The 23,443-nt window shown below is 41.4% G+C and overlaps 1 protein-coding gene across 1 annotated transcript; it reads left to right on the top strand.

Annotated features, from left to right (window-relative positions):
• Positions 1-9,268: 9,268 nt before the first annotated feature.
• On the top strand, positions 9,269-23,101 carry erich3 (glutamate-rich 3). Its single transcript, XM_053430720.1, has 14 exons — positions 9,269-9,452; positions 11,062-11,155; positions 11,594-11,719; positions 11,840-11,911; positions 12,209-12,337; positions 13,806-13,964; positions 14,256-14,462; positions 14,879-15,059; positions 15,178-15,364; positions 16,003-16,235; positions 16,323-16,463; positions 16,837-17,205; positions 18,292-18,429; positions 18,528-23,101. The coding sequence occupies exons 1-14, from the start codon at positions 9,424-9,426 to the stop codon at positions 21,704-21,706; spliced, it is 5,244 nt and encodes a 1,747-aa protein (XP_053286695.1). The 5' UTR covers positions 9,269-9,423; the 3' UTR covers positions 21,707-23,101.
• The last annotated feature ends 342 nt before the right edge of the window (positions 23,102-23,443 follow it).

Genomic DNA, 23,443 nt, shown 5'->3' with positions numbered 1-23,443 from the left:
TGCCTCCCTGTGAAATGTAATAGAATTGTGCAGTGGCATTAAGTGAGACGTCAGTACAGCCCTTGAGTAAATGTATTTCTTCCATGGTTTTTGCACCTTGAGCTGCGTCTCCCTGTCTCACTCAGCAGACCACCTGCTTGCTGGATGTGAATCCTGTCAGCTCCCACTCTGCATCCAGGCAGTGACAGGCAGAAGTGGTGATTCAGAGGGATTACAAGGACCAGATGACAGGAGTTCAGTAAACAAACTGCTCGGTCCACTTAAAGAAGAAAATCTGTGTTTTCTTTTGTTATTTTATTCTTTCACCGACTCGCTCAACCCAGGCGATCTGGCAATCCCACCCATCACCATACCCCCCCCCCCCCCCCCCCCCCCCCCCCCCCCCCACACACACACACACTCACACACACACACACACACACTGCAGAAAGAATATTTTCTGTCCTCAGCTGAGAGATAACAGTCCGACCTGCACCGGCATGAGTCTGTGTCCGTATCGCACCATCGCAGAGGGATAAAGGAGTTAGCGTGCCTCCATCGAGATGTGTCCTGTTCCACCTGGTGGAGATGAATGCCCTTTATCAGATAACACATCTCTGACATAGCCCACTGCAGCACAGATGTTTCACTGCTGCAGCGTGGGATTCTGTCTGGATATGACCACCAGTGTTTAAAGACTGGTGGGGTCTCTGAATACTGGTGGGTTGGGGGGGGTGTCCTGAAAAATGGCTTGGCTATGCTCGCAGTGATGATTTCACATGGAGGAGGTCAGAGGTGAGAGGAGAACCGTGACACCAGGAAGAAAGACGTTTGGGACATAATGTAAAAACAAACCAATACCGATCCGAAGTCACGAGAGGGAACGTGTCAAGAATTTTATCATCAAAAGACAAACGGTTTCTTCCATCTGTGGAGTCCGTGATGTGAGCTCACATGTTGGGAAAGATGTGTATCTGTGTGTGTAGCAGTGTGAGCTGCACGGCTGAGTTCCAAAATGTTTTTCTGCTGATGTGGACCAGACCAAAACAAAGTCTCATCTGTCATCACACTCACAGACCTGTTCTGCTGCTCTGCTGCCGCTCTGGTGTTTACAGTGTAGGAATACTTCCTCGTTACATGCCAGAGGGAGAAAGTAGGTCTGTAATAATGACACCTTCAAAGACAAAGTGGGTTATTGGTTAGAATTAAGTCCCACAGCTCCCGAGCATTATGAAAACAATATCTCTTATTCTTGAAGAGCTGCACTGATGCATGTGCGGAGTTCATAAAGAATTTAAGACACTTAAAGTATCTTAAATTTCAGGCTTGAGTGTCATTAAGTGTATAATGTATCAGTAATATGCCCTTATTGACATTTATGCACCTTTTATTTTGCTTATGGAAAACCCCCTTAAAATATAAAACAAATGTTGCCCTATAAGTCCATTTATGTTAGATCCTGTCTTTTCTCATGAATTTAGTCAATATAGTTATTTGTTGACATGCTGCGTTACTCGTGACATCCAATGCACTTCTGCATCAATGTCTCTCCTGGATAAGGGATTTTTGTTGTTGTTGTTGTTGTTTTGTTGAAGAGTTTATTATTTCCCTCACTCTACTTGAGGGTTGAGGGGCAGAGGTTGTTGCCCTTGTGATTTGAGACTTTCGGCTATACGACTAAAATCTGAAATTCAATCCAGGCAGGTTAAAAACCTTTCCATTGTTTGAACAGTTTGATACTTGTAATGACTTTTCCTATTTTTATGTTGAATTTCAAATATATTGATATGAATTTGAACAGAAATCTCTGACAGGAAATGTCTCATTACTTTTTTAGCATACAGCAGTAAAACAAATTGGGTGTTTTAATATGCTCTGTATCTGCCATTGAAACTGAATCTCTGATGCAGAATTCTGCCTTCAAAGAGATTCATGATATGAATGTTAGCTTGTTAATCAAAGGTCAAACATGGAGTTTGACTCCTGTAAATCAAATTCATCCCAAACACGAGTAGAAGCATTGTGAAGGATAAGTAACTGCAAATGTCTTTTCCTATTTTATTGTATTTATATCACTTTTATCAATGAAGAAAAAAATATATATTAAGGGAAAACATCCGTTATTATGTTCATGTGTGTTCATGTTAACATAGCTACACAACCGCTTAAACAAAGATTATGACGGAGATGAATAAAACTACACAATCATATAAAAAAGTCTTTGTTCAGTATCATACATACAAACCCTCACTATCCCATAACGCCTCTATAATGTCTAGATACATCTAAACCAAATTTGAAACTCTTAGTTCTTAGACTGTCAAATGACTCCATAATCTTCCATCATCTTTTACATCCTGCACAAGTTTCCTTAAGAATACACACAGAACAAATACACGTAAAAAATACATTTTAAAGAAAGAATGTGGGAGATTTCTGGGCAGCGACGAGCGTTTGGCCTCTGTTAACCTCTGAGAGAAAAACTTCCTAATTTGCTTTTTCCACTCGGACCTTTGCTTTTCTTTGAGGCTGCAACTGCTCATTTCTTTCATTGAAATCAGCCCGAGTCCGGGTGGTTTACAATTGACTCAACGAGTTTGGCGTGACCTTTTCTCCTTGCTGCAAATGGGTACTCATTGAAACTGAAGGGGAGAGGTGGGGTGCACGGAGGAGGGACGGTGGGGTGAGAGGCTGGGAGGGAGTGAAGGTGGGTTGCGTTGGCTGGGGGCCGATGGGGGTGGGGGGGTGGTTTCGGTTGGAAATCACAGCAGTGGAAATGGCAGTGCGGTGAAAGAGGGGCCTGATTGCATTGGGACGGCATGCGAGAGGGAGCAGCATGCTCAGCCCAATCAGAGCCGCATAAGGGAAAGAGTGCTCTTATCAGCTAGTAATGGCCCACTTGACAATCACACAGGCACAAAACTGCTCTATTTAACGCTGATTGCAAAAACTGTCGCCCCACCACCGCCTCCCCTTCCCCAACTCAGAACCGCATGACTCCACCAGAGATCTCCCCACCACCTCCTAGCTTACAGCCAAGACCCTTTCCTGAATGGAATTTATAATCAGCCGTCATCTATTTCTATGCTAATTGTTATTTTAAGACTTTCATTGTGTGTTAAGCGTTTAGTCTGCCTTGATTACTGTGTTTATCGAAGACATATCTGCCTCGGCTCATTGGCTTTGACAGGAGATGGATGTTTGAACAGGTATCTCTGGGTTTCATCCACCTGCTTGTTCGTTGGAGTTCACGTCGGACACCTGCTGCAGGTTTCAGGTTCCATTTATTAAAATATGAACACGTCAGAAAAAAGAACGGTATTCAAGATTTATGCTTTGAATCTTGAAATATGCAAAGCTACAGAGCTTCTCATAATCAAACAAAAAAAAGAAACCGTTGCCATATCCAACAACAGATCATAACATCAACAATGATATTAATAGTAATAAAAATAATAATAATAACCATAATGATGGACTATTCAAGAATGCTTATCTTTTTGAATGAGATCAATAATATGGTGCCAAAAATGCATTGCACAGGTCCACATTTCAAGGTTTTAATGAAACTCTGCAGCCCTGATTATTAATGACATGCACTGATAATCAGTCTCTTCCTAACAAGAGGCCTAAAGGACACTTTTCCATAGGATTAAAAAAAAGTGTCATCTTGATTTGACAGAAACATTACTATAATCAACCTGCTGTGACGCTGCTTTTCCCCATTAATACTTAGATCCTTTATCACACAGCAATATTAAGGATATTTATCATTTAGTTTGTTCCTTGATAAAGTTTTATATATTTTTTGCCTTATATTTTATACTTGACCTTTGTTACTTTATGCGTACAACAGTAAGATTGACCCAGACAGTTATTGAACTCACCTCCAGGAAGACAATGAATGAACAGGGGGTTTCTGGCATTCTCAGCATTACTACTAGAACATAGAAACATAATAAATAGATATGGATATTGGAAAAATAAATGTGTCTGATCATCCCTCCTTCACTTTCCCCCTTTTCTTTACCTTTCTTCAAAGTTGTTCAGCCTTGTTGCCCTCAAACGTCCACAGGTGTGTGTTGGGTCCTGGTGGGAGACAGACGGACAGAGTGGGTGAGTCCATCATCTAAAACACAAAGAGAACAAAGACATGAAACACTCAATAAAGGTCTTTTACCTTATTTATAAACTCTTTTTATATTTGTTTGTATTTTAAGATTCACGCTGTAAAAACTGAACTTGGTTGTAATCTAAGCTTTGATGTGTTACTGTTCGCTCAGCTCTGCTGGTTGATCATAGTTTCATGAAAAATCTGCATGCGTTAATTGTCATGTTAAAAATAAATTTGACTTTTCTCCTTGAGGACACTCAGGATTTAACAACTATTTATTCAGAGTGAATTTATTATTGTTCAGAGTGAACTGCAACTCATCGTCGTCGTCTCTTGTGTTTTGAGTGGATTTCAGAGGATGTGTTCAGGCACTGCTTGTCATCACTTAAAAGATAAATTCCTGTTGAACATGTTGAAGAAGAAGTGGGAGGAGCAAAAAGCCTCAGGGCTAAAAGTTTTTTAAACAAATGCATAAATCTATCAAAATGTTGCACACAAACACTGCAATTTATTTGATTGTTGCACTTATTATTATTCATATTATATTCTTTATATTTGTGATGTAATCTTTATTGTGCACACATCATTAATGTTGTACAGATATTCACCACTTTAGAGATCGGTAATAAATCCCACTTGTATTGATGTGAACGATCCGCTTTAATGTCATTTGATTTGTGAACAAGAAAAGTATGTGTATTTAATTGTGGGCGTGTCTCTATTTTTTGTAGAAGTTAACTGTTAGTCCCAGATTGGCCCCCAATACATTGAAGGTCAATGTTAAAGGTTACATTTAAACCCTGGGTTCAATAATGTGGGTTTATGTCTTTAAAAAGACACTGACTGCCCAACAGGTACATGTATGAATATATGATGCCTATCTAAGTCAAGCACAATATGAAACGTTTGAAATATTATTAGTTTCCCTGCTGTTTGTCTGTCTGTCTGTTGGTTTACAAAAGAAAACACATAAATCTTTAATCTTCATGTTTTTACCCTCGCAAAAAAAATGCTGTCTCATGTTGAGAGGGAAACATCGCTCCCCACTGGTCAACACTGATACAGGGAAAAAAAACTCAAAGTGGTTCTGAGAATGAGCCAAATTAATCGATTAAAATTCAAAGGTCATCATGACTGACACATTGTGTGAAACCTCAACCCAGCATCTAAGCAATGAGACACTGAAAGGGAATCAACTGTCTGCATTACCACCACGCATTATATGTTTAATAATTATAGAATAAAATCACATTATGGTGTTAACATGGCTCCAGGTAGTCTGACATTAGAGATGGCCTTGTGTAGTGTCCTAAATGCAGTGTTGTGCATGAACGAACGCAAAAGAACGCGTTCAATGAACACGTTCACTTTTATGAGAACGATGAACTGAACGCAACTCAATGACAAATAATGAATTTGAACGGTGAACACGTTCATATTGTAGCGTCCTCGCGTATAAACGACAGGAAACTTCTCTCTTTATGTGTAACTTTATTAAAGTCCAGCGAACACGACACGCTTCTTGTTCGTAACTCTGACACTCCTCTCATCCACCATTGTATACTTCACTCCCCTTCCTCATTCACCCTTGATACGCCAACTCATCAGCCAATGAGAGCCTGGCATCCCACAAAACCCTACAGCCATTGGCCTAGAACATTCACGTGGCCCACCCCTACCTGTTCACTGACCCTCGGGACATTTCAATACTTTCTCCTCAGGAGAGACGCTGTCTAAATCGAATGCTTTCACCATGTCGTTGCTCAGTGCCCGTAAAAATGTCCGCGATTTAGCCTAACCGAAACCAACTAACTAGACTTCGCACTACGTTACCCATCACTCATGGCACACATATGCAGACCAAACAAGGAAAGTATTCCAGGTGTTTTCTTCTCTGGCCAGTGTCTCGGCTCCGTACCACACAACTTGGTAGAAGGAAGCTTCATGGATCAGAGATGAACCTATTCCAGATTAATTCACTATTGGGCTCAACAGAGCCGTATAGTGAATTAATCTGGAATCTTCTCTCAAAAAAGATTCCCCCCCCCCCCCCCCCCCCCCCCCCCCCCCACTGGGTTATTTTCTAACAATAGGTTTCATCCAGTATCTAAAAGCCAAAAATATAAAAGTAACTTTTGAGTAAGGCTGTCAAATATATATAGTAAAGTAGAAAATATTTTCTCTGAAGTGTTTATCAAAATCAGCATAAAATGACACCGACACACACACGATAATTTGTCCATCCTCTTAATGTGCTTAGTTCCAGATGGAGACCATCAGCTGAAATGGCCTAGTTGGGTTCGAATCCCACTCTTTCACATTTTCAAGCTGGCATTATGTTACACTTAAAATTGGCAGGACTTCTCCTATTAATTGCAAAATAACTTACACTATGTTAATTTAAATTAATTAAATATAAAAACAGGGAAAAAAATTATTTAAAAAAAAAAGAAAAAAAAAAAAGAAGCTGCGCATGCAATTCCTGCGCATTGGACTTCTGCGCAGAATTTGCGCAGTAGGCTTCTGCGCAGGATGTGCGCAATGGGCTTCTGCTCAGAATGTGCGCAGAACGTGCGCAGTAGGCTTCTGCGCAGGATATGCGCAATGGGCTTCTGCGCAGAATGTGCGCAGTGTGCTTCTGCGCAGATTGTGCGCAGTGGGTTTCTGCGCAGGATGTGCGCGTGCATTATTTTATTTTTTTTCCCATTTAATTTAATTAAAAAATATATATATTTAATTTAATTAATTTTTTTTATATTTAATTTTATATTTACCTTTTTTTATTACATTTCATCATAATTTCTCCGCGCTGGTTCAGGGGTAAATGATGCTGGTCTTCACAGTTGACTGACCTACGCAAGCCTGTAGCCTCCACCCCCCTACAGGAGATGATGTGCTTGTGTGTGTTGCCGCGGCGCTTCCCGGTTCTTCCCGGCACTACGCTGCCGGTGCGAACAGCCAAATATTTACCATGGGCGAGGAAAGGAGGCGGAGCGCTTTTCACAGCGCTTCTACCTCCGGTGCGTCCCGGGTTAGAGGATGATGGTGTGACGTTAATGTATTGTTTAACATTGCATGTGTCACGTCATGATAAATCAGTCTCCTATGTCGCCTGTACCAGGAGCCGCCCCTGTCACTGGTTATCTTGGCTCGCTGTCTGGTCGGTAACCAGCCGTCCAGACCGCTCCGTGAAGAAGGAGGAGGAGATGTTTCTTTACTTGGAATGTGGCCACTTTATTTCTCGGATATACAGCAGTAGCAACACTCGCATCACCTCTAGTTGCTCCGTCACTTCTCCTTATAAACACACTTTTAGCGTATTTTCCCAAAATACCCTGGTGCACTACGTCACACACTACAAACTTTCCTTAAAGGGGCAGGCCATACCTGCAACACAACAGCTCTCGGTCTCATATACAGATGGCAAGAGAAAGCAGAGACGCAGACTCAGCAACTACATCCGAATTCCGATGCACCTTATTATTATCTGAGGGATTTTACACACTGTCTGATAAACATTCCGACAGTAAAGGCAAGGGGTAGTGATGGATAAGGTTTTCTTTCACAAGTTAAGTCTTTCATTCTCACTGTCCACCTTAAAACTATGAAATTAACTGAAATATGAACTAGTTCAGAATTTAAATGGTGAACTATGAACGTGAACTATTCATGTTTACTTGTATGAACTGAACTTTGAACTTGTTCATGAGAGTAGTGAACTTGCACAACACTGCCTAGATGTAAAAAAAAATGTCCAGGCAAAAACAATGTGGTTAACTTGTTGCCCACAAGAGGGCAACAGAGGACCTGCAGCCTCAAACTGTAAATGTGTGTTGTGAGGAGGAGGAGGAGGAGGAATAACAGACTGTACAGGGAGGAAGCTGAGAGTAAAACCTCCTCATCACAGATACTTTGATTGTACTGGATGAACAAAGACTTGTGTCTTTTATATATGTATAAAATCAGTTGAGAGATCAGTGATGTGATTGAAAACAAATAATGTTTATACAATGTTTCTAGCAAATTTGTTATTCTAAGATCCATATTGTATTTCAGACATCAGAAGTCGTTTGTAAGCCAATCGTGGTCCAATATGAAACATATACAAGTACAGTCAGTTGAAGTATCAGACATCTTGTGTCCATTATTCTAAACTTGTTATGTTAACAATGAATATTCATATATTTTTTAATGGAGAACTGTCATTTAAAATGCTACGGCCTAATTTAATTGTACAGATCAGAGCAGAGCAGAGTGATCAGTGGTGAAGTTGCATGTTGCAGCTGAAAAGCCCTCACCCTCCCCTTCCAAACATGAAGGAGAACCTGTGGTAGCGATCAGTTGTCATAAAACTGTCAAGGTGATAGTTTGTCCAGATTGGGCTACTGTAAAAAACATGGTGGCCTTCGTAAAGAAGACCCCCTCCCGATATAAATATAAAGGGCCCATTCTAGGGTAAAGAAAACAGCAATTTGTACAAATTAGATAAAACACATGTGAAAACATCATTACGATTATTTTTAATTCAATTTCTGCCAATAGATTCCTTTCACCTAAGTCTTACACACTGAACCTTTAAAGCAAGTACTGAAAAGTGTAACTGCATCTTCCCCGTTTACTTGTAAACAGTGATAAGAAATGAAAATGCTAAATGGATGGTTGGAGCACCCCTGGATTTGATCTAAACTGGCTACTTATTACCACTAGTGCTTACCAGGCAGGAAAGTTCCTGAGAATATTAACTCAACTACTCATCAAGTACTTTTATTCAAGTAAGATGTTAAATACAGGGCTTGTTCTATTGTAGTAGTATATAGATCATATGTAAGTAGTATATAAATCATATAACACTGATTCTACCACTGCAGGTTGGAAATAAAGCTTGGTAGATACATTGACATAAATAATAATGAATAGTTGTGTCAAAACAAGCTGTGAGAGTCTTCTGCGCAGAAGTGTTGTTAAAGAGAGAGAGAGAGAGAGAGAGAGAGAGAGAGAGAGAGAGAGAGAGAGAGAGAGAGAGAGAGAGAGAGAGAGAGAGAGAGAGAGAGACACACACACACACCGGGACTTGTGTCTGTGTGCGCGTGTGTGTGTGTGTGTAAGTGGAAACCAGGCTCATTGGCAGCATGGTCACGTGGCCTCCCATAGCAACCGCCGGGTGTCATCAGTTCCTGTACTCAGCTTCAGCTTCACGTGCGGCTGCTTCTCTAACTTCACTTTCCTCCTCACTTCTTCACCTCTGCTAAACTTCACACCTTCACATCCTCACACCTTCACACCCGACACGCGTTTCCACCTGACACGCGTTTGGCAGGCAGCTGGAGACCATGAGCCACCTGAGCCACCTGAGCCCCGGGTACGTACTCTTTACGTGTCCGTGTAATTCTATGTGACTTTGAAGGATTCCGATCAAACTTTGGGTTTTTACAGTCCGTGCAGCTGCTGTGTCTTTACACTTATCTCATAGTAACGCTCTGAATTTGTGTTTTTACTTCATCTCGACTCATATAAAAACCACCAGGTTAACTTAGGGAAGTGCCAACAGTCTTATTCTACTACTTTAAATGACTCTTTACCCTGTGCTAATGCTAAAGTTAAGCTAGCTAGTTCCCTTAAAGTGGAGTCAAAAGTTCATGTTGCTCGGTAGTGACGCAGTGTTGTTATCAGGGTGCAGGTACAGTGAAGAGGTCCTCAGGCTCCACTGGCTGGACTGTAAGAATTCAAATTCATTATTTCTTTATGTTTTTATGATAGATGTTTTTTAAGTGAATGCCAATCAAACCCTTCACATCATGTTATTCATGTCTAAACAGAAATGTGTTGATTGACACATTTGATGAGAATCACTGTGGCCCCGGTGGGAATCATTTCGGAAAACAGTCTCTTGCTGTGAGAAAGAAATGACCCTGAAGGGATAAGAAGAGTGAATTCTTTACTTTAGTGAAATGATCTACTCTACAATGTAGATTCAGTGTGTTTCCATGTGAAGGAATGCAGCTACGTACATTAACTCATGTCCTGTGTTCGAGTTTTTCCATTCAATGCTACTTTGTGAACTGATGTTTTTAATGTATCGAGTGACACATTTAAGCTAGTGTTTAACTTCCTATATTATCTTTATATTCTATGTGTTTTCTTTGTATGTATTGTCATTTATGACAAAGTTTATGGTTGAACTGTAAAATATCAAGCCTCTATTAAATTGTTTTGTATAAGGGTTTGAAAACGATATCCTAGGGCCATTTTTTCCTTTACATTTGTAACAGAATGTTTATTACTCCCTAATATTGTTATCGGCATCGAGCTGTCAGTTAGCTAATGGGCCAACTAAAAACCAATGTTAAATTTCACAGACAGCATATTTAGAATAGAAGCTGTAAACCAAATGACACCAACACAGATGTGATCAGCAGGTTATTTTTCTGTGCCACCTCCCTCTGGATCAGAGAAAGCCATGCATTATATGATGACTGACAGTGAAACAATACTCCACCGTACCATGAGCCAAAGATGAGGAACACCACGGACAGCTTAGACAGCCACACAAAGAGGAGGCAGACAGGGTTAAGTGTGCCGTCCCCTCTAGCTCCTGTGTGTAATCCGACCCTGGTAACAGACCCTGCTGTTGGAGGATCCCCTTTTCTCTCACATAAATGTTGGAGGAAATCAAATCTGCGTTTGAAAAAAAAAGCTGCTGTCAGATGGGCTGGGCTGCGGAGGGGCTGATGTCTCATTAATGAGGACAACAAACGACTAACAATAAACAAATGTGGTGTTGGTTCCCAGTGAAGTATTTGATTAAGGATTCTGGTTTTCTGTTCGGTGTAATCAAGAACTGTGATGGAGGGAAGTGGAAGTTTAAAGTCTGGAAGTCCTTTGTGAAGTGAGGTCTTGTCTGGTGACGAAATCTGTTGAGGTTCCATTAGTTAATTGCCTCTGTGTTTTTATGGATCGTGTTTCTGCAGACTGATTTCAGCCTACAACAGTCTGACCGACAAACACCTCGCTGGATACTTCAGCAACACTCGCATCAGAAGACACTTGCAGAGAGCAGGACTGGTACAGAAACAATGTGATGATGATGTAGATGTAGATCTTGTTGTGACAGATATTTGAACCCCCCCCCCCCACCCCCTTCATCTTGCATTAAGAAAATTAAAACAGTCAAGCAGAATGTATTTGACTGACCATATACGTACAGATAAATTATTGACAAAGCACTTTATGACATTTTGACTTATGGTACGTTCAGAATAGTTAAGAGAACAATTATTATTTTTATATAACAACCTGCTAATGATCTTTATTTAATATTGTCTGTACAACTCACTGTCATGAAAGTTCCTTCTCCAAGGACGTGGACTTTTAATTGTTCAGGTGCTGTCTTGCAGTGGTGTGCAAAATATTAACCGTAGGTGACCTCAGTTTAGAAACAATGTTATCACTCATCATAAACTCGCATTGATTGATCAGTACTGACACTGTCGTCGTTTTCAGATCACCAGGAGTGGCAGAATCGTTCCTGACAAAGAGTACAGACACAAGCTGAGCCAGAGAGCCCACCAGAGACATGTTCGGGAATGTCTCGCCCAGGCCATTTTCTTCAAAGTGCTGGAGATGGAGGTGAGGAGAACACAGTGTACCCGAAACAAAACAGTGGGTAAACAAACTCCTCTGTACGCTATCAGTGCTTGTCCTTGCATAATAATCAATGCCAGTTTGTTCTGTGCCCCTCCCATGCAGCGTCTCCATCAAATCGAGATCAAAAGGAAACTGGAGGAGTTTGCAAGTAGGGAACGAGTGCACAAGATCAAGGTAGATCATTTACATTTGAACACTGCTTGGTCATGGTTTAATGATCCTTAAATAATGTGACATGATGCCTGTTCATAACGTCAGCCTTTGTTTGCACATTGTTGATCTATTAAAAACAATCCCATTTCAGTGCCTCTAAGGATACAGATGACCCAGTCTGTATGAGTCATCTGTTTTGAAAGTAAAATTATCATTTTGAGTGGCATGAGTCATTTGAACTGCAATATATCTGGTTTTAGAACAAAGGTTTTCACATGTAGCAACATAGTGTCTCGATAAATTGTCTTTTTTTGAAAGGTGGAGCGCTCCAGAAGGTATGAAGACGACGTCATCCCCATCCTGTCTCCACACCCACCCACAGGTGTCAGGGGGTTCCGAAAGCAGCACTCTGGACCCGAGGGGGAGCACTCCGAGTCCTCCGAGTCTGTGAGTCCAAACATAAGCCTTGGTGCAGTCGTAGATTGAGAGGACAATTATGTAGTTTTTTTATTTTCAATGTTCCTGAAAATCACTGTTAAAATGCATCATCCCTCAAACTTAAGTGAATATCGTTGACAGTTGATGGGTGAAGTATTATAACATTGCAACATATTGGGAAATGTGTTTATCTACCTGAAGAGAAATAGAAAAGTCTATTGACAGATGATTCCATGTCTGAACTGTGAAAATGAAGCTATAGCCAGCAGCTAGTCAGCTTGGCTTAGCATAGAGACAGGGAATAAAAGGGGAAAGTTATTAGCTTTGTCCAAAGGAAACAAAATCCAACGAGCAGCACCTCTAAACATCACTTATCAACACAGGTCATTTATTTGATCAGTATAAAAACCAAAAGTGAAGAGGACACATTTGGATCAGTAGAAAATATGCGGAACTTTTTCTACTTCTTGACTGTCTCAGGTTTACAGTGGTTGCCAGGCTACCACTTCCTAAGCTAACTGTCTGCTGGCTCCAGCACAGATTTAAGGGTGGGATCAGTCTGCTCGTCTGACTCACATTAAGAAAGTGGATCGCCCAAAAAAGTAGAACTATTTCTTTATCAACTGAGATCATCATGTTTGTGTGACAGTGACGTAAACAGAGAGAATTAGATCAGTAGCCAAATGCTGACAGTTGTCATGTTAACACAGACACTTGAGACTGAAGAGCTGTCTCAGCGGCTGTTTGCTCTGTGAATGTTTGAACTGAAGTAGAGGGATTAGATTCATGTTTTCATTGAAACATAGAAAATCACTGAGCTCGATGCCAGAATAAATAGAGCCGGTAATCCTCCATCTCTGTGTTTACTCTGTGAGATCTCTCTCTTCTCCTCAAGTTCCCTGCTCAGTAGATGAATGAGCTCGAGCTAATGACACTCCAGCTCATTTAGAGTTTGTCTAAATGTGTTATGTTTATGGGATGCAGTGTTTTAAGTTACAATCCAAAAAATCGTCTCTTTTCATTTTGTTGCCTGAAAAGACTCACTTTCAATTGTTTAATATCTGTAAATTACAAAAGTCTTCAATAATTTCACATTTCAGCCCATTGGGCCTTGTTCAAAACAAATCAACAACAAAATGTTTAGAGTCAGGGAGCGTTACTAATTGCTATTGTCCAACCCAAATCTTTTGCATCACTTATCAGTTTATTAAGGCTACCAGTCATAAAGGTCAACTTATCCTTAATCAGAAACTTTGACATTGTAAAAAAAATGCTATATAATGATGTAACTGAAAGAAAGAACAGATTCAGTTAAATTAAACATCACAAAATTCAGAGTTTAACGTTAATTATTGTTGCAATGAAGCAGAAGTTTACCATCGAGCCACAAAGAGAAATGCTGACACCAAGGTCTCCATGGTGATACACAGTGTTTTTAATTAGCAGAATGCTGACAGTTATTTTTTTTGTATTGTAGCTGGGATCGTCTCGACCCAACACGGCTCCAGGGAAGATGCAGAGGCCAGTGCGTCTGAAGCCGATCCACAGTAACGGCACCACAGCTTCACTGAGACGCAGCTCCCCTTACAGGCTCCAAGAGTCCTCCAATGAGAACGATCAGCTGTTCAACTGCACTGTGAGACTGTGACACATACGACATTCATGCATTCACCCACCTGCTTGTATAGTGGGTGTGCAGGGCCCTTTATATTGTCTGGACGCTACTCTGTAGAGAACTTTAATTAAACTCTTAACAGAAATGTGTTTTGTTTAACTGTATAAAAGTTATTCCATACAGTCTATGGTTTCCACATCAAACATCTACAGTTCGTCTAACCACCCATCAGCTCTAAGTAGACAAATACCTCCCAAACAAATGCACAGTCACAGTTTTTGACTAAAGTGACCTTATTAACTTCCCTCCCAGATGACCAAGGAGTCGCGGAGACGTTTGACTACAATGGAGACCTCCAATGACATCTCCCCCTACCGCCTCCCTGTCATCAACAACTTTGTTGTTACCCCAGTGCCTCCAGCCACAAAGAGGAAAGAGAGGGGGCTCAAAGTCACTCCCAGTGGCGGCACGCTCAGAGGCCGCAGACTGCGCCCCACCACCGCCACCAGTGGTGCTAACGTCACCGAGGTCTTTATCTCTCTTTTTGTTTTCCCCAGCAACGAAACTCTCCACAACACACTTACAGGAGGCAGCGTCCCTGGATTAATTTGGAAAGGCCATTAAAATTTCCACGAGACGCATTGATGTTGACTTAGAAGTAGGAAGTTATACTGTGACTTTTGTGTGTCTGATAAATTTGTATCTGGTAATCTCTGGTTAACTTAAATCAAACGAAGTATCAGTTTACTAACACTGTGCGTAACATTTTTACTGGCCTAAGTTATTAATACACTATACTGCAATTAATCAGTACAAAATATCAGGGGTAAGACTGATATATTATAAGATTGTTTTCCATTACATTTATCACTGCAAAGAATCAGTCTATTTCATCAAACCTGTCATTTATTTAAATTGATATTAAACTCTCAAAGGACCCCCCCATGCTGAGGAGCTCTGTGCACCACAGCAGGGTGTGTGTGAACATGGTGTACTTTGGCAAAACGGTGCATCTCTCCCACGACCTGACCGACATGAGGGACGATGTGAAAGTGTTCCAGCAGCACTGCGGAGGAGAGAACCTGTCTGTGTATAAAGGAAAGCTCCGCGAGGGAGGTGAGTGTGGCCATCTGAGTTAGTGTTTGTTTAAATGTGTGTGTACATTTAGATAAACCATTGGTGGGGATCCTCAGACATGCATCACATCCTCCACCTGCTTCATCTTTTCTCTCAGAGTCCTTCCAGTTCCTTTCGAAGCGACACAGAGGCTTCCCCTTCAGTTTGACCTTCTTCCTGAACGGGCTGCAGGTGGAGCGGCTGAGCTCCTGCTGCGAGTTCAGACACAGGAAAGGCTCCAGACTTGGCGGCAGACACGGACACTTTGGCTTCGTCAGTGTAGAGGGGGCCTCTCCCTGCTATAAGTAAGATCTTCTTTTAAAGGCACCCTGTCTCTCTAACAAAGGAAATTAATTGACACATAACAATACAACTGAAGTGAAAATGGGAATAAGAAGCAGAAATGTATGACTTCCATTAATTGGACATTTTGGGGAAAAGTTATAATAATACAGTTTACCTGTGGCTTATTAGATTTTGCTACCTTTGGACAGCAGGAGGCCAGATGTTTCCCTTTGTTCCGATTACTAAGTTTTCCTGCCTTCAAATTTATGAAATGGATTAAACAAAGACGATCAATTAACAGACAGTCATCATGATGCAATTTTTGAGTTTTAGAGCGTTTTAAAAACCTACTTTTTTTTTATCACACAACTTTTTTTTCCCCCGACGTGGTGGAGCCCAAACTGAGCTAAAAATAGTGTATACTGTTGATCTGATGGTCACAAACAGGAGTCAAGTAAAAAATCAATGTTGCACGGTCTCTGCTTCATTTGCTCACTACTTTAACTTCCTTAATAAATCATCATATCAGTATTCTGTTGTCAGATTATTTACCATTGTTGGAAGTTTAATGACAGATATGAAAGTGGTGTTTATCTTCTCAACAGGAATTAATAATGAAAACTTTTAAACTGAGCTTATGTTTATGGACATTTTTCAGGTGCATCATAGCGATGGGATTGGACAAAAAACCCACACCACCACCAAAGAGGGTGAAAGAGGAGGGAGGAAGAGAGGAGTCGGTCATCAGCCCGAAAGATGCTCCTGAGATGGAAACAGAAATGACCGGGGAGGAGGCTGCCTCCCAGTCCGACTGTGAAAGAGGTCCTCCACAGGAAGTGGAGTGTCGAGTCAAAGAGGCACATGTCACTGTGCAGAGCAGAGTCAGAGATGGTATAAAACAATTGTATCACTAGGAGAAATATAAAAACAGACTTTCCTTACCATCTATGTCAATAAATGTTCCTTGTCTTGAATCAGATTATGAAGAAGATTTTGAAGCAGACGACGAGGGCCCTGTGGAAGAGGCGAAAGAAGAGAAATCCCCATCTCCCTCCAGTGACACTGAGACGCAGGTTAAAGAGATGGATGCATCGGAGACTGAAGACGATGAGAAGGATGGTGGGTGATTCTCCTCGTTCGAAAACATTTTCCAAATGACGCATGAGAGGAAAATAACAGAGAGGAATGTGGCATTACACCATAAACACACCTATGTTATTCATTTGAAATCTGCTTTTAATACAGTAAAAAACAATCATTTGTTGGGCTCTCAAAAGCATTCAAATACGTGTTTCTTCTGATTAAGTCTAAATCCCAGTAAAATGATTAAAATATCACTATATGTTGTATCCTATATTGTAAAAAATATATAACTGTTCATTAGGAAAAATTTCTAAACCTTTCTTATCGAGGAATTCATATCCATTTATACTGGAAGTGTGGAGAATGATTATCTTGTGAAAGAATTAAAAATCCTCTCTTTCTTGTACAGACGACATGAAGTCTCGTTCAGGCTCCAGCTGTACAAGTAGCGACCAGGAGGCGAGTGATGATGAAGCCACACAAGACCATAGAGAGAAAGCGGAGCAGACTTCGGCGGTTGATGAAGAAGAAACTGTTGCTCCACCAGACGAGAAAGATGAACCGTATCCGGAAGAAGGAGCTGCGACTCAGGCTGAGTCTGGTGCGGCTAAAGACCCGGATTTACAGCACAGTGCGGAGAACAGCACAGAGATCGACATCTCTGACACCAGCGTCCCCTTGGGGCAGGAGATCAAACCGAGTGATGACACCTCAGGAGAAAAGGAGGAGGTGAAAACAGAGGATGAGGGCAAACAGGAGGAGCAGGGGCCTGAGAGGGGTGAGTAAAAAACCAACAGGTAGATTTCACCTGAGTGAGGAATGGTTCCGTCCATCTTGTATGGAGGTTTTTCCACTATTATCACAACCAGGGCTGTGTAATGGTTTATATGTAATTCAAGTAATACAATATTACAGCAAATTAACGATTATTGTCACAGTAGTACAGTACTGTGATATTTAAATTATAGTATGGATGATGTTCTTACATGTTAATAGTGGAAAAATTGGGTGTCTGTAATTTTTTTCTTTCCTTACTCTTTATTTTGTGTGTAATTATCTTTTTTGGCTCGTCCACTTTTCAATGTCAACATCAGTTTCATTCAAAGTGGGTTTTAAGTTGTTTTGATATTTACAAGAAATCCTCACATATTGATTGCATTTCACAAAATATTTATGCCGTTCGCTATTTTATAGCTGCACTATACAGTTTGGATTAAAATGATAAGTGCCATGAAATACATCTTAACAGCAGAAAACAAAGGGGAAGCCCTTAGGGGGTGAAAGTGCAATCAGATATGAAGGAGGAAGCTGCTGCTGATGTAAAAATACATGTATTTCTAAAGTGCACACACTTAAAATGGCAGTGTTTCTAAAAACACAAAACATGCAGCTGTGAAGAGCTGCTTAATATTCATGTATAGACTCTGCACACAAACTAACAAAAGGAGCTTCCTACCTTCATTTTCTTCTTCATTTTCATGTAAAAACTCATCTTACATGGTTAGAAAATGTATTATAGTGGAACTCTATTGTTCAAAAGTTAAGGGATTTTCTTTGTGCCTTATTTCTACATTTAAAACTAAGTTAATGTGTGCTTTGTGTTTCCATTTTTTGTGTGAGTACTGAATTTTTTTTTATTATAATTTTGCATGTTGTGTTGCTCCCTTGTTTGCCCCTTGAAATATTAAAGAATTTGTTTTTGTTCATGGTTGTATGTGTCTTCATTGGCTCAGTTCTCTCATTGAATTTGCATTGTCTTATTCTTTTTAACATATGAACATCACTCGCTACCATGAGTCAATTACAAAGGTTCAAAGGTGCGTTCATATCATTGCATGTGCTCTTATCTCTTTTCTTTCTCAAGCTAAATCTGTGCAGGAGAAACTGGTGGAGGCCATCCTGAAGGAGTCGCAGTGCAGCTCTGAGCCCGAACTGAGCGACACCAGCACAGAGGAGGAGGAGGAGGAGGCCACCGATAAAGGCCACGGACAGAAAAGCAATGGTACATAGTTTTTAAATTCATTAAAATGATTATGTAATAGGAAAATTCATAATTTTCTAAATACAACATCTCATTGTATTTGACAGATGTTGTTCCAGAGCAGCAACCGAATCTCGCAGAGGAGCTGAAATGTGAAGAAAGTGTTGGTGAAGCTGAAGTTGTTGAAGATCAGGAGGAGACATCTGAGCCAAAAGAACAAGAGGAGGATGGAACTGAAAAAGAGCTTCATGAGAACAGGGATAGCACCAAAGATGAGTTGGACAAAAAACTGGATGAAGATGATGAAAAGCCTGCGTCAGAAGAAGAAGAAGAAGAGAAGTTGGAGGACAGGGGTGCAGCTCTCCATGCTGTGTCTGAAGGGAACATGACACCAGAAAACCCAGCCTCAGAACCTGAGGAGGGTACAGAGGCTAAATGCAATGATTCTGAAGCTGCACAGAAAGATGTAGAGGGTGAGGAGAACACTGCAGAGGCAGAGGAGGCGGATGAATCATCGGTATCGGAGCTGGATAGAAAGACTGACGAGACAGCCGCGTCGGAGGATGCAGAGGAAGAGGCGATGACAATGAGCGAGACAGTGGAGATGAAAGTGGAGCCCTCAGAGGAGCGAGAGGCCCTCAGCTGTGAAGAGGCACCTGCGAGTGACACAGAGGAGAGGCAGCAGGGAGTCAGCACAGCAGCATCACAAGCAGAAGTCACGACGGAGGATTCGAGCAGCTCGCTGGAGGGGAGCGCAGACACCACAGTGGAAAAAACAGCAGATATTAGTGAAGACAGTGTAAAGGACGAGGGCAGTAAAGATGAGGTCAAAAAGGAAGAAGCAGAGCTAGTGAGTAAGGATGGGAATCGGCAAGATGAAGGGTTGGGAGGAGAGCAGAGAGAAAAGTCTGTGGAAACAAATGATGAGGTAGAGAAGGAGAAATCTGAGGAGGGAAGTAAGGAAGCAGAAGGTGAACATCTTGAAGAAAAAGAAGAGAATGAAAAAGATAAAAAAGAGGAAGAGGGCGAAGATGATAGTAAGAAAGACGAAATTATAGAAGATGAGGCAAATGTAGAAGATACTAGAACTGACTCAAACCCTGAAAGGCAGACAAATAAAGAACCTGCTGATGAAGAAGATGAAGTTGCACATGAAGAGAAAGCAGACGAATCAGAAAAAGACGAGGGTAGTGAAAGTGTTGAGAATAAAAATGGCGAGGAAGAATCTGAAGCAAAGGAACCCGTGATTGATAAAACCAGTGAAGGTGAAGAAGTAAAGGAGACGAAGGCAGAGAGGGACGAAGAAAAGGGTGAGGAAGCAGAAACAGAGGAGAGAAATGAGGAAGAACAAAGGGAATCTGAAAAGAGTAAAGATGACAATGAGAAAGCTGAAGAGGGAGAAGAAAAGTCTGCGATTAGCGTAGAACCTGAGAAAAATACTGATGAGGAGAAGACCTCTGGCAAAAATACAGCTGTGTCAGAAGATGTCAATGAAACATCAGATGGAAATAGAATGACTGAACACACGGTGGAGTCTGAAGATGCTAAGAAAGAAACTGAAGGGCAGAGTTCCAACAGTGAGAGAGGAGAAATTGATGGTGAAAATGGAGAGATTTCAACCGGAGGGGAAAGAAATAGTCATAATGATGAAGAGATGGAAGCTTCAAAGGAGGAGAGTAATGATGAGAAAGCAGCTGAGCGTGTTGAAGACGAAAGAATAACAGAGGAGGAACCGACTGAAGGTGAAAGTGCGGAGGTTAAAGAAGCAGACTCTGGAGATGGTGCTGGAAAACATGCTGAAGAGGACGAGGGTGAGCAAAATCATGGAACCGATGTGTCAGAAGGTGAAGCTCAGGAAAGAGACGAAAGTGATAAACAAGAGAAAACCGCTCAAAAAGATCCTGAGCAAGAGAGCGAAGAAACAGAGATAACAGAGGAATCTAAACAAGATCCCATTGATACTGACAGAGAGCAAATGAAACAAGACGAAAATGGCAACAAACCTGAATTCAGTGAAAACAGAGATTCAGACTTGATCGAAAGTATCGACAGTAAGACAAACGAGGATGAGGCACAATCTTCAGCTCCCACGGATGACGGTTTAGGTGGTACAAGTCGTAAATTAGACGAGTCCACCGCAACATCTGACAGAACAACATGCTCTGATCAACTCGCTGCTGTCGCCAATGGAGAAAACGGAGAGGACGCGGAGGAGGCGAGCAAGGCCTCAGAGGAGGGAGCAAGTGTGCTGCTCAAACCTCAGGCACAAATCGAGGAGGCTCCTAACGCAGAAGAGAGCGTTGCAGTGGATGAAGATGCTCCAGAGGCCCTGGCAGCAGAAGACAGCAGAGATCTGGTCACAAACTGGGTAAACACGCATCAAATGTCAAAGGACTTCGAGACATTTGTCGAACCTTTAGAGGATTTGAGGGAAGAGACGTCACACGTCCAAGTGAACAGTAAAGAAGAGACGATATCTACAGAGCTGCTGACGGTAGAGACTCCACCTGAGGTGATGAAGAAGAGTGAAAACGAGGAAAACGAGCAAATACACAAAGTTGAAAGTGAAGGAAAACTGGAAGCTGTAGAGTCGGAGACTGAGAGCAAACCCTGTGAAGATGAACCTCAGAGCGACGTGAACAAAGATTCGACCGAGAAGAAAGAAGAGACTGAGGTGGAGGAATTCAACCAGATGATCCAGACTGAAGAAAATGATGAAGAGTCTTCAAACGGACAAAGAAAACGAAGCAAGGAATCTCTAGAGGAAGACGAGGATCAAAAAGGACCAACACAGACGCAAAGTGATGTTTTAAAGACTGAAGTGGAAAGCATGGCCGGTACTCTTCATTCTGCTGCCAGTCTCAAAGCTGAGAGTATCACCGAGAGACAAAGTGAAGAGAAAACTTCTGCTCATGATCCAGGAAAAGCAACAGAAACTGAAGAGACAAAATATCTCCGATCTGTGTCCAAAACCGACGAGCGCCCAGCGAGTCCAGGTGGAGCCAAAGATGCAGAGGAATCATCGGGGAAAACAGAGGAGCAGAGTCGAGAAGTGACGGAAATAACTGATTTTACAACGTCCAAGTCCGACGATGGAAGCCAAGAGGAGTCCCAGGACGGAGGGATCCGGCCCAAACCGTCCGGCGGCAGCCTGAACGGAGAGAGAAGGGACGAGCAGCTGATCAAAGACATCAAACGCACCCTGAGCAAAGACAGACTGAGTTCTTTCTCCATGGATGAGACGCTGTTTGGGAGCAGCTCGAATCCTTTGCTGAGCGCAGCGAGGACGGAGAGTTGACGCTAGAGTGGCTGGCACTAAGGTACAGTGACTCTTCAAAAGCAGCTAAATCGGAAAGCTATTCAATTATAAAAGTTCCAAAATAGTTTTTTCTAAACTTCCAGAGATATAAGAGAGAACTTTGATGCATAAAGACAATTGGATGGCACTGAAGATTTAGGTTTTATGCTCATTTTCAGATATGAACTCTTGAGAATTTGATATTTTCTGGAGTTTGCCTTTCACATATGAAGAACAGGAGTTGGAGTTTGTCCGGGTAAGACAAGTTCACAACAACAGGAAAATGTCTGAAACATTCAGGTGAGGGCTGGTCTCTGGGTAGAGAATACAGGAGGCAGGACAGGATGTATACATTCTGCTGTTGGACATACAAACATCAACACATCATTCTTTTGGAATTTTCTGGACATTTTCCTGCTGCATTCTCACATAAGCTCACTCGGACATTTGACTGTGGGGCTGGCAGGAAAAGTTCCATAAAATCTCGAGAGCAACTGACTCAGACATTTGCGTTCTCATATACACCCCCGGTAAATATCAGGAATATGTCCGGACCTCAGATCATGTCTGATGATGAAACAACAATGAGCTAAAGTGGATTCCAGATTGACCTCAGCCTTCAAGTGTCTTGTAGCTTCATCCGTCACTCACCAGAAGAAGTAGCTGCATAATGAGTCATGACTGCCATATTAAAATCTGCACAACAGACCATCACTTCCTATTGTCGGTAACAAAGAGGCGTAGGTTTTTTGTGAGCTATCAAGTGCAGCAGCGATCACCTATTACCTGTAAACAGATCCTCCTCCACTCACACTCACAAATGATTGAATTATTCATGGTTGTTGGGACTCCCACAGTTGAGTTGGTCCCTGATACACACTTTGTGTTTCCACTGGCAGCGCACATGCACAACTTTAAAGTGCTTCAGCTTTGATAAGAGATGTTTCTGTGCCCTGTGTCTGTCAATGACAAATTTAGTCAGAGCTTTAACATAATTATTTGTTTGGATGACAATGTCTAGACAAGGTTTCAACAAGTTTAACTGAAGATTCTTTAACACCATTAGGAAAAGAATCTGAGACCTATGTCACGTACGACAGATTAGAATGCAGGAATCATTCTCAGACATTTATATTTATATTTGCAACAACATTTCAGGTGAGGGGTGGTGCATCAACTCTTGACTTCTTTGTCTGTGTCTTCTACATGAGTGGCACTGCTTTTTCATTTGTGGGTCTTTGGCGTGTGAGAAGATCCTTTGCTGTGTGTTCACCTCGACTTCTGCTGACATTTGCGTTCGAACACTCGTCCTCCGGAGAAACTGCGGAGGATCTCAGGAGTTCCGAATTTATTTATGCTGCCTGATCACATGATGTAGTGTGTTTGTGAGGTTTCATCTTTTCTTTTGATATGTCACTGAGTGACTGCTTGTGTGATTTGGACGTTCAAAAAATAAAAATGAGAAATTAGACGGAGAGTGACCTGTTTATTTCTTTGTCTTAAATCATTAAATTGTGTTCACATTAAAAGTTGAGATCATTAGATCCATTCAGTGGTTTTAAAGGCTGTATCTCAAATTTATGCAAACCATGACACAAAAACAACATTATTTATATTCTTATACAGGATCTAGAAGCCTAAACAAAATTTTAAAAAGACATGAAGTAAAACTAATAAGTGTACTTTGAAACTGGGAAATGTGTTCTGTGAATTCACCTACACACAATCCTTCTATCA

Source organism: Pleuronectes platessa, chromosome 9 (genome assembly GCF_947347685.1).
Source record: "Pleuronectes platessa chromosome 9, fPlePla1.1, whole genome shotgun sequence".
NCBI classification, from domain to species: Eukaryota; Metazoa; Chordata; class Actinopteri; order Pleuronectiformes; family Pleuronectidae; genus Pleuronectes; species Pleuronectes platessa.
Note: the sequence above shows the minus strand (reverse complement) of the source record. Positions and strands in the feature narration are given on the sequence as shown.